General features: G+C 27.9%; 1 protein-coding gene across 1 annotated transcript; it reads right to left on the reverse strand.

Annotated features, from left to right (window-relative positions):
• Window positions 1-6126: 6126 nt before the first annotated feature.
• Window positions 6127-9715, reverse strand: LOC113513308 (uncharacterized). The gene is made up of 3 exons (XM_052900862.1): window positions 9534-9715; window positions 7098-7245; window positions 6127-6761 (listed from the first exon to the last, which is right to left on the reverse strand). The coding sequence occupies exons 2-3, from the start codon at window positions 7235-7237 to the stop codon at window positions 6524-6526; spliced, it is 378 nt and encodes a 125-aa protein (XP_052756822.1). The 5' UTR covers window positions 7238-7245; window positions 9534-9715; the 3' UTR covers window positions 6127-6523.
• Between the last annotated feature and the right edge of the window lie 5078 nt (window positions 9716-14793).

Genomic DNA, 14793 nt, shown 5'->3' on the forward strand with positions numbered 1-14793 from the left:
GATATCCAACCGATTTGGAGACACATCATTACCAGCACCGCTTAAAGGAGATGGAAACTCCGCAAATCGTCTGGCTAACTTGCCACAGGATCGGCAGCCTATATGGTTCCTAAATAAGGAGCAATATGCTAACTTCTTGCAAAATCAACAAACGTATCCACAAAGGCCAAGTGTGTTTAATGACAATAGAGTTTGAGTGTAATGGTACTATTCAAATTAGTGTTACGTTTTGCAAATTGTGTCCAAAAATTAAAAGAAAAAACATTAATTTAAAAGTTAGTTTTCGAAAATTTTGTAAAGAAGTGAGTTAATAATATAATGAAATATATCTATAAAATTATACAAGTGATTGCTTTAAATTTAAACTTCATATTTTGTATTATACAAATTACTTTCTGTACCGAATTTAATTCAGTTCGGTTTAGTTATTTATGTTTAAATAACAAGCATTCACAATTAAAGATTTTGTGATGTTTTAAGCTGAAACTGCATTTATATTCAGAACATAATAAATTCGTCAGTTTTAACTTCTTTATATCCTTTTTTCGTTATACTCGTATTTAAACAATAATATTAAAAATATATGGAAAAACCAAAACAAATATTACGTTTAGTTTGTTGAGTACTTTAGAATGCTTATCGATATTACGATATGCCTCACATGAGTTAATAAATTTCATGATAATATGTATTTACAATTGATTATAAATGGTCGTATTATGTACTTTGCTTTAGAAAGTAATCACGATATAGGAATTATGTGAAGTTCTATAAAAATAAAGGACTGTTAAAAATAATAATGTCTAAAATCTTATCCCGGTCAAATAAATATATCTCGTTCACGTGGTTGATATATATATATATATATATATATATATATATATATATATATATATATATATATATATATATAAATAAATATATATAAATAAATATATATATATATATATATATATATATATATATATATATATATATATATATATATATATATATATTTTTTTTTTAAAGAATTCAAAGACAAAGCGCACTACGCCACCACTAGTCAGAACCTTATAGTGAGCTTCAAGTTACTTGAATACATTATTAGTATAAATTACAATAAAGCCGTGTAGGTCGCGGCATAGAATAGGCCATCACTTCCTTTTCCGTAGGCGTCGTAAGAGGCGACTAAAAGAGCTTATGGTGAAAAGATGGGTACTAGCGTCCCTCTTAAAATATCACCTAAAGCCAAACTGCGTTCACCAACCCGCCTGCCAATCATGGCAACTACTGGCAAAATCCCCCTTATGGAGGAGGCTATGTTCAGCAGTGAACAGTTAATGGCTTATAGAACAATAAAATAAAATTACGTCAACACACTACCTGTGTGATAATCAAAAGACCCAACCATTACAAGATTTGAATTGATATTTACAATCAGAATAATTAATATACAATAAAAGCTTTAACTATTTCTTTCTCTATCATTTCGGTACAACAGATTATTAAGCAATACGAGCATTTAATAGACAAATCGAGCTCCTGTTGTTTCAAATACAACCTATTAATTGAAAGTCGGCTTTGAACTCTATTTTCCGAAACAAGGGAACTCAAATTCCCAAGTTTCGCTTTTAAAAGTCTTTGAAATGTTTAAATTCAAACAAACCCACGATAGACATCAAGGGGGAAATTCAATGATATTTTAAATTAATATCTGACTAATTTTGATACGTCAATAACATTTAATAAATTTAATTCCGGAGATTTTCTACATTTCAAGTATAAATTCGTTAATTCTATAATGATAATCTAATATAATAATATTTAAGATACATATCAGACCCCTTAGTCAAATAAACCCATCGATGGAATAGTTGTAGCAATTTCAATCTATTTCATAGACTTGCTATTGGTAACGATTCTATCGATAGATTCGCTGAATATTTGTTTAGAGGGATTGATTCCAATATGGTAAGGGTATAATAAGGTAAGCCTACTGCCATCATTTGAATTAACTTAGTTTCTTGACGATTAAAAATTCCAGCTAATTCTCAGGTGATGACCTAACATACATAAAGTTAGTTGGAAATTAAAACTAACATGCAAATTAATTACATTTAGAAGTTCTATTTCAAAGTCATGATAAGGAATCCTCTCTATTAATAAATAAAGTGTCTATTAATCATCTATCAACAAACATCACCAAAACTTACTAAGCTACTACAATTGGCACCTAATAACGGTTGCCAATCCGCCTGCCAAGCGTGGCAACTACTTGTACAATTCCTCTTATAGGGAAAGCCTATGTTCAGCTGAGCACAATTAACGGCTAATAATACAATAAAAAAAGTAAAACAAAAACATTTTATAATAATAACTATCGTAAGTCGTACTGTATTTTAATTATTTAATTCGGCTTTACTCTCGTTTTAAATTCGGCGATGCACGATATTACGAGCGCGGTTCATGACTATGTTACAAGTAGCACTATTAAAAAAAATATTATTACTATTTATACTCCTTTTTTCTTAGAAATAAAGATGAATAGATATTGGAAATTCAGTATTATAGCAAATAATGTATTGTTGCAGCCATTTCATGAATATGTTTCCATTTATACGCAAATCTAAACAATAATGTATTGTTTCGACGCAGTGAGTGGTTATTTTAGTATGGCTTTAGTCGATGTATTGACAATGATTGAAAAGCAATTAAGCTAAGCTCAAAATACCCAGAAGTACATATTGTAAATACTTATTTACGTTTTCATGCGCTAAAATGTATAAACTATTGTAATAAAAGGTATTACTTTAAATACCTTTTCTTTTTAATAAGACAGGATTTTGTTTAGACAAACAGATGTTAGATATATTATTTATACAAAGACGTTTATTCAAAGACATTTATTAAATAAACGACTATCGCAAGATTAACTTTTTTGTGGTAAGGACGAATACAAATTTCAATTGCCTTAAGACAATCAATTTAATAAATCTACCTACGAAACGGCTCGTCATCACGAGTGAAATCTTTTTTTTTTTCAGAATAACCTTCTATAGTAGTAGTCAAAAAATTATTTTAATCAACGGGGGAGATAATTTTTTATTGAAAAATGTATCTAAAATACGTGTATCACAAATAAATTTGTACCTAATCTAAATCGCAAACCCGATAAGTCATAAAATATAGGTATTAGTTATTTTAAGGATGATGGTAACATGAAAAATATAGTAGGTATACTACACGCACGTATTATTAGTCCACCGAAGTAGGACTTTTTTATTTAAATATTGTTACCAATAGTGATAATTTTTCAATTAAATAATTTAAAATACCGATTTAGGAATTACCGAATTACTATCTATGGAAGCAAGCGCATTCATTAAAAAAAACATACATATCACCTCAAAAATCTCAAAATGGCGGTATACACCTGAACAAGTAGTTGCTACAAACTCATAGAAACCATAGAAAAAAAAAATTAAATAACATTTTATTATTTTGATCCACAGGAACGGACACTTCATATATATACATAAGCGTCAGTTTATTCGTGTTGTTTATGTTCAAAGGCGATAGTTACCACTTACTATCAGGAAGGCTATAAGTTTGTTTGTTATTCTATATAAATGGAAATCGGTTCAGAAATATAATCTATGGCGTAAATATAACCTCTTATTTTTTTAAGTTGTAGAGAAAGATAGTTCTCTTCATTATTTCCTCCAAAAGATTAAAGTAAAATATTCAGCAAAAACAAAAATTACAAGAAACAGATCACACAGACTAAACAATGGGCGACCTCATTGCCAAAGCAATCTCTTTCAGGCAACATTTGTATGGAGATGAGTAATTATAAACAATTTAGTCGAAGGCACGAAAATTTTATAATTAGGTATATATATACAAGAGGACAAAATACGGTGTATATAGCAGGAAATGGTTCTAAGAAAAAAAGTTCAAGGCCAAGTATAAATATCAAAATATTTATTTTCCTCAATGTTATGGATAAATCATTTGAATACTTCTACAAACATTAATTCATCAAAAAATTTAATGCGTCATTATATTAAGCAAAACAATTAAACCGCCTGGCACAATACTTAGTCTCATTAAAAAAAAAAACCTTATTAAAATATAAAAATATGAAATGTAAATTATTATAAATTAAAATTATTTGCCAGATGAGAGAGCAAAAATCGTTCGTCGGTAATGGTTTTGAATGTTATTTTCATGTTCTTAAATATATATTTCCACATATATAAAGCATTTGCTATTAACTATTTGTCCAACCGTTTAATTAATTTAATTAATTAATTAAATTTAATTAAAATTAAATGTTTAAATTTATGTAATCTGTAATATTTAATTACTATAACAAAATAATGTTAATATTATTCACTAATCACTACGTAACTACATATAATTGATTCCAAATCAGTCATTTTTAAATTTGATGTCTATTAATTTCTATCAAAGAGGTTATCTTTAGCAACATTTTTAATAATTCTCATTTTTAAAATAGTACTTTAATCAAAACAATAAATTAATTTAATTAATGTAGATAGGTACAGTTTGTTTTAATATAATTAATGAAAATGTTGATAAAAGAATAAGTGACCTGACCATTACACAGTCTACTGACGTGCAATAATAGTGCTTAATAAAAGATCGATTAACTGATTGAATATTTCGATGTGTTACTAATTTAGCTTAAGGATTATTTCAGTGATAATATCGACTAAACTTGATTACCTTTCCATTAAGCTGTATTGATACAGATTACAGACAAATTCATTGACATCTTTTCAATTTATCTATCAACCACTTCTAAATATAGTCGGTTTTATTGCAAAGAATAAATGAAACACATTTAACAAAACTGTGTCTAAGATATTAAAAAAGTTTAATGAGTGTAAAAATGTTTATTTGTAATTTTATATACAAATATACACAAAATATTTTTAACCCTTATAAATTAATTTTGTTTTTAATAACATAGACTATATTTTGTTATATATATATATATATATATATATATATATATATATATATATATATATATATATATATATATATATATATATATATATATATATATATATATATATATATATATATAATAGGATGCCAAATTTTACCCTCTTGTTCCATCGTATACATGCGATAACAGAAACATATCTGTCGTTAGATTCGTTCACCAATCGTCTAGAAGAGCCGAGCCTTTTCTGTTTCGATCGAAATTCTGTAACATTTTTAAGGTCGTCGCTCCCGACCTTGTCACCCTAATCTGCGATTAACGTAAGGGATCACAACTCAGAAACATTTTCCCTATAACTTCCTCGCTACGTGGTGGATTCATTTCTACCAGTTTGCTGATCTTACGGATTACGCAGGTCACTTTTATGGCTACCCTCATTTTAGATTCCATCACACGTTAGTTAATTCCTTGTCGCTAAATACGTTTGATTGGTGAATGATACAAAGGACTGTATAAATATACTGTATAAAACAAACTGTATAAAAGACAGTATAAAGCATTAAGTACATAACGACGACAAGTAATATATACCCATATATGTAAAGAAACTTTCCAGTATCTTGATTATCTAATCGAATATTTAAAACTATTTGATGTTAATTAATAAAATAATTTTCAAATATATTGTTTAATTTTTTCTCACGTACTTACGTAATTACTTAATTACATCATGTTTTTAATAACTTTATTAAAAAAAAATAAATGATAAAATTTAATTTATTACTGATTTAATTTAATATCGAAAATAATTGTATATCAAATAAAATTAATTCTTTCTTATTATAAAATTGAATTCTCTAATATAATAAAGAATTCAATTAACAATACTTCCAAATAGTTAAATCACATCCTACTAATATAATCAAAACTGTAACTAAACGATGACTGTACAGATATATAAGATAAATTTATATGAGAGATAAAAATAGATAATTGAAGAATAAAAAATAAAAAGACTCGTTTTTACAAACAACAATTTTTAAAAATTTCAATAAATATTAAAATTCGTCTAAATTCGTTGTGTAGTTTGTGCGCGATGCTAGAACAAGCATACAGACAGAATAACTCGTATTATTAACACTTCATATGTTATATAAATAAATAAATAAATAGAAGACTCGTTTTTACAAACAACAATTTTTAAAAATTTCATTAAATATTAAAATTCGTCTAAATTCGTTGTGTAGTTTGTGCGCGATGCTAGAACAAGCATACAGACAGACAAAATTTCTAAAAATACTGTTATTCTTATTACTCGTATTATTAACACTTCATATATTGTTTTATATATCTCCCATATAAATATACAGGTATTATCTAGTATACGAGTATATGTGTATAAACATATTTGACAAATTATTCTGTTATAGTTTGCTATACATTAATTACGTAGTTGCTGTTCAATCGAAAGTGAGAATATTATAAATAATCTTCAATAAAGAAAGTCTATTTTTAAAAATACATATTCAATTACTCTCATCTTTAGAATTTTTGAAAATCGAATTAAGATAATTGACCGTTGATATTCTGATTATTTTGACTTGGCACTAAATCTATGAAAGTATTTGGTTTACTTTGGTAAGTTTGTGGATTTTGCCTCATTTGTTCCAGATGAAGCCAATTGATCAACCAGAACGGTTGTTGGTCTATAGGCAATTTCTTCAATCGGTTTACTAGTTCTCTATCGCCGTTGGCTTCGATTGGTAATCTCTCCGTGGTGACTGGTACATCTTCACCGAATCTGTAAAAACAAAATTTAATAATTTATTTTGAAATAATAATAAAAAAATATGTAAATTTATTTTTTAAACTTCTATTATATTAGTCTAAGAAACTGCCGTTGAAATCTGCATGTATAGAACTTGTTAATGAAATTTGGATTAAAAAAGTAAACGAAAATATAATACAATACATCCGAATGGCCTGCTCTCAGTTAACTGCAATCTGGTGCTGGATGAGCTTATCACCATTATTCAGATGAATTTAGTATGTTGTCAGTGTTCATCGCTGGAGAGTTATTTGGAAATATAAATTGATACACAAAGTCTTTAATGATGAAAATACAATTTTAGCCCACCTGTTGTCTAAATCACTGACGGTGGTACTAGTGGTATCCATAATTGGATAACCAATAGGAAGTCTCCCAGCGTAGGGTGACCTTTGGGCGAAGCAACTGACTACCAGAACTGATACGGTGAAGAAAATTGTACTCTTCATGTTTATATCTGAAAAGAAATTACAAAATTATATCAGTGTGTTCCGAAATGCCCCATTCTATGTTGTGTGATCCCGGTATAGAATGGGTGCCCTTCCTTTTCCGTGGGCATCGTAAGAGGTGACAATCTATGCAACATTAGGTTTTTTTTTGCAATGAGTGGTAATGGAATGGTAGCCTCACCCACGCTATTGATATATGCTGGTGGGGCACCAGTGAGAGGTGATAGACGAGGATGAAAACAGGTCAGTTGGCCAATAGTGACAAATTCGCAAAGAATTAACCAAAATGGTTTCCAGGAGGACCGCGTGGAGGTCGACTTGATAGGATACATTGTTAGTAATGGGACCGCTAATCCCCATTACTGACAATCGATTGCTCATCTTAAAACATTTATATAAGTATAATTGGATTTTAGTAGTTAGTAGAAGTATTCTGTTTTTAGTTTTAGTATGTTTAAATAGTATATACAGTTTTATCCAGATAAAAATATTTAACATATATATTTATATATACTAATTAATTTGGACAAAGTTAGGAACAACAAATCAGTGTAAAATAAACTGTGTAAATGAATATATCAGATATTCATTCATCAAAAAATAGGGAAAAATAGCAAAGAATTATCCAATTAAAATATTTTTTATGTAGGAAATACTATTGAAATTTTCCATTCCATTTGGGAGCTATGACATTTTTGATATTGGATGAAAAGGATTTATACGTCTTTTTATTACGCCGATGGATTTTCATACGTAAATATTTTGACTCATAACCCTTTTGGCTTCGTAGTGTAGAAACATATACAAACGATTTTTTGGATACCAAATGCTTATAGAAAATGAAATATAAAATAAGTATAAGTAGAACATTATTCTATATATAAATACTAACAAATATACTAATGTTGACATAATTGTCAGGAAGTTAATTATTTACATGCCTATGCACCAGAGGGAGATTTTGTACAAAAGTCGTTTGCTTGAGTACCTCTGTCCCATTCGTGTCTCTACCGTGAAGCAGTTGTTTGCATGGCAGTATTTCGGTTTAAAGGGTGGGATATGACAGTGAATTTACAGGGTACAGAGGAATAACACCTGGGTCCTCTGGATTGGCAACGCATGGGGTTATTTTGGCCGAAACAGTATACTTTATGTCCATGGTACTTTTCATGTCTATAGGCGACGGTTATTACTCGTACTTTTCATCAGGTGGACCGTCAGTTTGTTTGCCATTCTAAGTTGCATAAAAAAAACATGGTGCATAACCCAATATTTCATTTTAAGTATAAACGTAGTTGAAACAGGTGTATAATTTTAAAATATAAAGTGCTACTACGTATTTTAAAATACAAAAAAAAAAAAAACAAATGTCTACCTAATGACCAAATTAATAAATCAATTGTTCTAACATTATCAATTCTCATTATTTACAGATTGCATTTATGAGTAAGTCTCAAATTGTACACACTCAATAAATATTTATAATTTAATATATCGTATATACTCTAAAAGGTTATTTAATAATCATGGCATGTGACTTCCCCTTATCAATTTTAAAGATAATTATGTAGATGCTCGGATTTATATCTTTAAAAATAAAACAACAAATATATACATAATAGCAAACATGTTACTATTAATAGAGTATTATTACTATTATTTCAGCCGTTAACTGTCCACTTCTGGACATAAGCCTTCCCCATAAGAGGAGTTTTGCCAGTAGTTGCCACACTTGGCAGGCGAGTTGGCAACCACAGTTAGTCTTTTAGAAATGTATTATCAATAATATAATATTATATTTTCTGTAATATCACTCAGGTTATAGTAAAAAAAAAAATATTGATTTATTTATTATTTCTTAAAATAATTTTTAACAATTTTTATTCATTTTATTATTTATATATATTTTTCATTATATTATCAAATCTCAATTATATTATCAAATTTTCTAATTCCTAAATATCCATGTAGGTCAATGTACTATAATTAATAAAAAAATATATATAATAACCCTACAAATGCCACAATATGAAATAAAAACAAAATAACAATAATTCATTTTAAGATCTCTTTTATACGTGTATATTTATTCATTATTAGCTAGTTGTATTCCACAACTTTGTTCAAGTCAATCAGTAAGTACATAAAATATTCTATGTGCAAAATTAAGATATAATCTATCAGTGTACCAAATTACATTCATATCTGTTGAGTAGTTTTTGCGTGAAAGAATGACAAACATCCATTACTTTCATTTTTATTATATTAATAATAGAATAAACACTTCATCACCCACCTTTTTAATAATAAAACTTCACTTTATCACCACAATAAATGACTGAATGTCTCTTTTACGTTTCATACAAATTAGATTTTAATATTGAAGTCCATTAATGATAACCTTTTTAATCACACTATATGGTCACTACTCGTCTTTATCCACCGAAGTGTGTAAACACGACTAAGAATTGTTTACACAGATTTATATATATAAAACTCTAGGAATACATTAATAAGTAATTAACAATAGAGATAGCATTAAAATGCGTTATAAATTAGAATGAGATGGAGATATTTGACGTATATGCAAGTGTGATGACGTACTTTTCTACATTTATAAAATACCCTGATGGTAAAAGACGGGTTTTCCATAAAACTAGTGACTTTTATAGGGCATGTCATTTAATACCAGATTCTTGTTTCTTAATTGGATACTTAGTACTATTTCTTACAATATATTTGATCAATTACTTAAAAATTGTTCAATTACTTTCAAACTTTTCTTTGGAAAATATGTAAGTGCCTAGTTTAAAATATCTAGATAGAGTGTTTCTATACATCTATATTAATATTATAAAAGGGAAAGATTTAATTATTTCTTTGTTTATAATGAATGAACTTAAAAACAACTAATTTTAGTCTGATCGCTAGTCTATAATATTATTGCAAATAGATTTGCTTCTTATTATTTTCGAAAATTCTGTCTATCTGTGCGCACCCGGGCCGGATCGCTAGTGTTATCTAAATACAAAAAATGAGTAATATTTAATGTTGTATTTTTAAAATAGTAGAAACCTTGTAACTAGCAATATTTACCATATATCTTTGAATAACAACGATATATGGTAAAAATTAATTATAGATTTTTTTTTTTTCAAAATAATAATAAACATCTTTCCATGCATACAACCTCACAAACTTACGCATACAACCGTATAAAATAACAAATAGCATTTGGCAACCCTGAGGTATTTAAAACAACATATGTAAAAGAACCTTTGCATTAACTTATGTCTATACGACTAAATTATAACTAATCAGTTAATTTAATACATAAAATGCATTAACTGGTTAGGTGTTTATTACAACTAACTTGATTGTGGAAGAGTACCGGTGTTTTTCTAATAATATCAAGCACATATAACCCGCCTATGAAGCTGTACTAGTTCGTTAATATTACACATTCAAAGCGAGAGGCCTATCAAACTTGGCGGGTTATACAAAATTAATTCTATTATGATTCATGTAATAATTTTTTAACATCCCTGGTCAATCTGGAATATTTAATTATTTACTTTTTATAAGAAAGTATGCAAACAAGCTTGTTATATGCAGATAACCTAATGTTAAATGATCATCGCAGCCCATTATCAAAAATACTAGAAACACTAAAAAATTTCTCACTTCTATTCATTGTTCTTTGAAGAGTTTATGCCCTCTTCTTTCAAAAAGATAAAATATACTTCGAGGACCTTCATGCCCTTTCAAATTTGTTTGTTATTTTGTTTTGTGGTGTAATGATTTAAAATTATTACAAAAAAGAGAACTCAATTCCAAAATCGGTAATTTTGATTTAAAGACTAAACTGCTGAACCGATTTTGATAAAGTTTCTATGAGACCAATTTCTAAATGTATAAAAAACACATTGATTTACAATCGACGGTATAACAAACATTTAAAAAATATAACCTAATTAAATATTTTCTACTTTTTAAAGTCGGTTGATAAATATTCAGGTATAATTAGTTACATAGCAATAATGCGATTAATTGTATAGCTATAAAATCAATAATGTTATGTAACTGTTTTATATGCTCGATGTATGGGCGGGCTGTGTAAATTTCCTTTAAAACGTAATGAACATCTTATGAATTATTATAATGTACAGTTCTCAATAAATATTTATTCTATTCTATTCTAATGAAAATAAGTTTTTTTTTTTGTTATTAAAAAGTTTTAATAGATACTTATTTTTTTATTTAGTTGGATTCGCGACTTGATTCATGTGACTGAGAAAAAAGGCAGTTTATGTCCTTTTTCATGCCATGACAAATGTTATATACGAATAGGCTGATTGAGGCATTAAAGTGACAAAAAAAAATCCATCTCACTTTTACATTTATAACAATAAAATTTAAAATTTAAATCATCTTTGTTCAAATAGACTTGTTTACAAGCACTTTAAATCGTCACATTTTTATGAATGCAGGGTTCGGAAAGTTGACATCGATTGAGAAAAGCCCGCAAGAAGCTCAACAGTTACTCTTTTAAATCTCTGTTAACATTACATGTATTTATTTAAGTGTACTACATATATCTAAAATTGCAAGATCTTTAAAAATCAAGTAACGCCATGCACATTGTTCATTCAAATATTTTAATACATAAGGTTTTGTTTAATAAATAGTTATATATGTAGATAATACTCGTAAGTGAATTAAAAAAAAACAATTCTAATGGTATTTGTTATTTATTTATTTAGAATATAATATCAAACGGAGGCAAATGTAATGGACACACAATGCATTTTATTCATATTTCTTTTTATTATTATTTTAATAAGGAATTTCGCGACTGACTCTTGGCCACAACAGAATATCAGTGTTTTGCTCTTTTGTGAGCAAAGCAATAAATTGAGTTGTGACCATTTTGCTATTATGAAAAAAAGGAAATTGTTGTTTTATATATTTTGCTCTTTTTTTTTTATTGCTTTTTTTTATTTTCATTCCTTTATTTCTTTTATTGTGTATTAAGAGTATGTTTGTATTGTAATTTGTGTGCTGTAAGTAATGTAAATAAATTATCTATCTACCTATAGTCAATTTTAAATTTCGATAAATCAGATAGGTACTTGTAATCGCGTCGTATTAAGATTCGATTGCATTTAAAAATTGTATTAATTTCGAAATTAGGAATCATAAAAACTGAATGCACAAAATACAGATTTTGGGTATAACCCAGTGTTATTAACCTCAGGAATTTGATTAGTGTGGTATTTGTATGAGAAAAATTTTGCCGCACATATCTCGAGAAATAACAAGTACAGGTCTTGTAATATTGATAAATATTATAATATGGTATATATCTATATTAGTATTATAAAAAGGAAAGATTTGATTGTTTGTTTGTAATGAATAAACTTAAAAACAATTCAAAAGATTATAATATTATCAATGATTAACAGAGGCAATAATATTATTTTTGAAAATTCTATTTACTCATGCAAATTCGGGCCAAATCTCTAGTATTTTATATGTTATAACGATTAGTCAATTCAACAACAATCTATGAAACAGTACTGGCTCAAAAAAAAAACCGACTAAACCAGTTATTTTGGTCTAAAAATTAACCAATTTTGATAAAATTTCTATAGTACCAATCTATAAGTATATTCTTTGGAAAAAAAAAATAATTTTTCAAATCAATTTAGAATTGACAAAGTAAGGTAATAAACATAAAAAATACAAGCGAATTGAGAACCTCTTTCATTTTAAAATTGGTTAAAAAGACTTACTCTCATATTTATAATTTAGTATTTATTTTGGCAAAAGAACATAGGCTACTTTTTATTACGAATATAAAACTTGAAGAGGGTAAAATAGGGGGTGAAAAATTATATAAAGAATCAATCTCTTACAGGAAATGTATCTCTCATTTGAGAAATGTTTCAAGTGAGAAATTCTAAGCAGACGAAGTCGCATGCATCAGTTAGTATCTATTTAAACACACCACAAAACATCCTAGTAATACAAATAAGTTTCAAGCACAAAGTTTACCAAGTCTTGAATATCCAAAGTAGAAACTGGAGTAATCAGAATAGTTAGCTCAAAGGAACAGTGAAATGAACAAAGACTGTGGTAAATCATTGTGAAAGGAAAACTATTGGATTCTCACAATATTAAGAGTGTAGTGGCTTAGTTGGCATACTATCCCAACTTGCAGATCCTAAAGATAGTGAATTTGTGTCTGGCTGATGCCAAATACCATCCTTCAAGTTCTTAAAAATGTCAAACGAATTTTAGTTATTGAATTGTTTTGTCTTTTTTCTTGTGCTAAATGCTTAGTTTAAAAGAAAATGACAAAACACTGTAATAGTTTTGTAGGAGGTTTTAATTTGTTATGAATAACGGGATATGTCTATACATAGATATACATATATATATATATGTATATCAATTTCTGGCTGACTTTTCGGTGAGGAAATGCACTTCAGTTCTTAGACATTAATGTTTTGCTCAAAAAGTGATTACAGTTGAGAACATATAAATACACAAACACACTGAGGGACGACGAGATGTTTCGTAGACATTCATATAATATTGTACTGATAATACGAGTATACTAATTTAAAATTTACAGTTTTTACTGTAAATTCAAAGAGCAAATGCTGTACAGGTAAATATTAAAAGCAAAAGTACTAGTATAGTACTAGCTTTTCCCCGTGATTTTGTACGCGTAAATTTAGAAAGTTAACTCCATTAGGGGTTGAATTTTCAAAATTACTTTCTTATAGATGAACACCTACGCTATATAAAGAACCTAGCTGCAAAAGTTTAATTAGTTGCCCCGACATGAGGAACCTCTTAAATGAAAAAATCTCGTAACGTACCAAGATATATAAATCATTTAAGATCGTGTTCAACAAAAAAAAAAAAAAACAACGTCTACTGTTGCAAAACTAAGTATAGTAAATATTTTGATTTCGAAACTAAATTACTAAAACTAAAAGACCAATTTTCATAACATTTCTACGGAACCTATCTGTCAGAATATCCATCCAATCCTTAAAAAAGATTTTCCAAATCGCTTTATAACTGACGGACTTATAAGACAACAAACATAAACAAAAAATACAATCGAATCAAGGACCTCCTTCTTTTCATCCTGTACAAAATCGATTGAAAAATCGGAGTTTTCCCAAAGTCACTTAAAAATAATAAAATTTTAAATAAATTACCATTCTTCATTCACAAATTGTTTGAGTGTATTTATTATTGATCTCACGGTAAGGTTTCCTATCCTTTCGTGTATTATTGTAGTGGTTTGTACGGACGCAGTCACGTGCGTGCATAAAGTAAGGTTTTAAACAATAATGAGGGTAACCGCTTGTCATTATTAATAAGACCGAAGCCTTTTATGTCCGTTAATGGTTTTGTGTGACCGCAAAATGTAATTTATATTAGGTTCGTAATTGAATAAACCTTTGGATCTTGAATTTTGTTTACCGCTAACAAGTTTGGTGTTATTAATTCTTCAACAACTCCGTAATAAGGTT

This window comes from Galleria mellonella, unplaced genomic scaffold (genome assembly GCF_026898425.1).
Source record: "Galleria mellonella isolate WM207_F2 unplaced genomic scaffold, CSIRO_AGI_GalMel_v1 utg718, whole genome shotgun sequence".
Lineage (NCBI taxonomy): Eukaryota > Metazoa > Arthropoda > Insecta > Lepidoptera > Pyralidae > Galleria > Galleria mellonella.

Excerpts from the sequence above, each read along its gene's own strand:
- LOC113513308 (XM_052900862.1), bottom strand. The coding sequence starts at position 7,237 with ATGAAGAGTACAATTTTCTTCACCGTATCAGTTCTGGTAGTCAGTTGC. Across the intron at positions 6,762-7,097 it reads GTCAGTGATTTAGACAACAG|ATTCGGTGAAGATGTACCAG; the intron begins GTGGGCTAAAAT and ends TTGTTTTTACAG.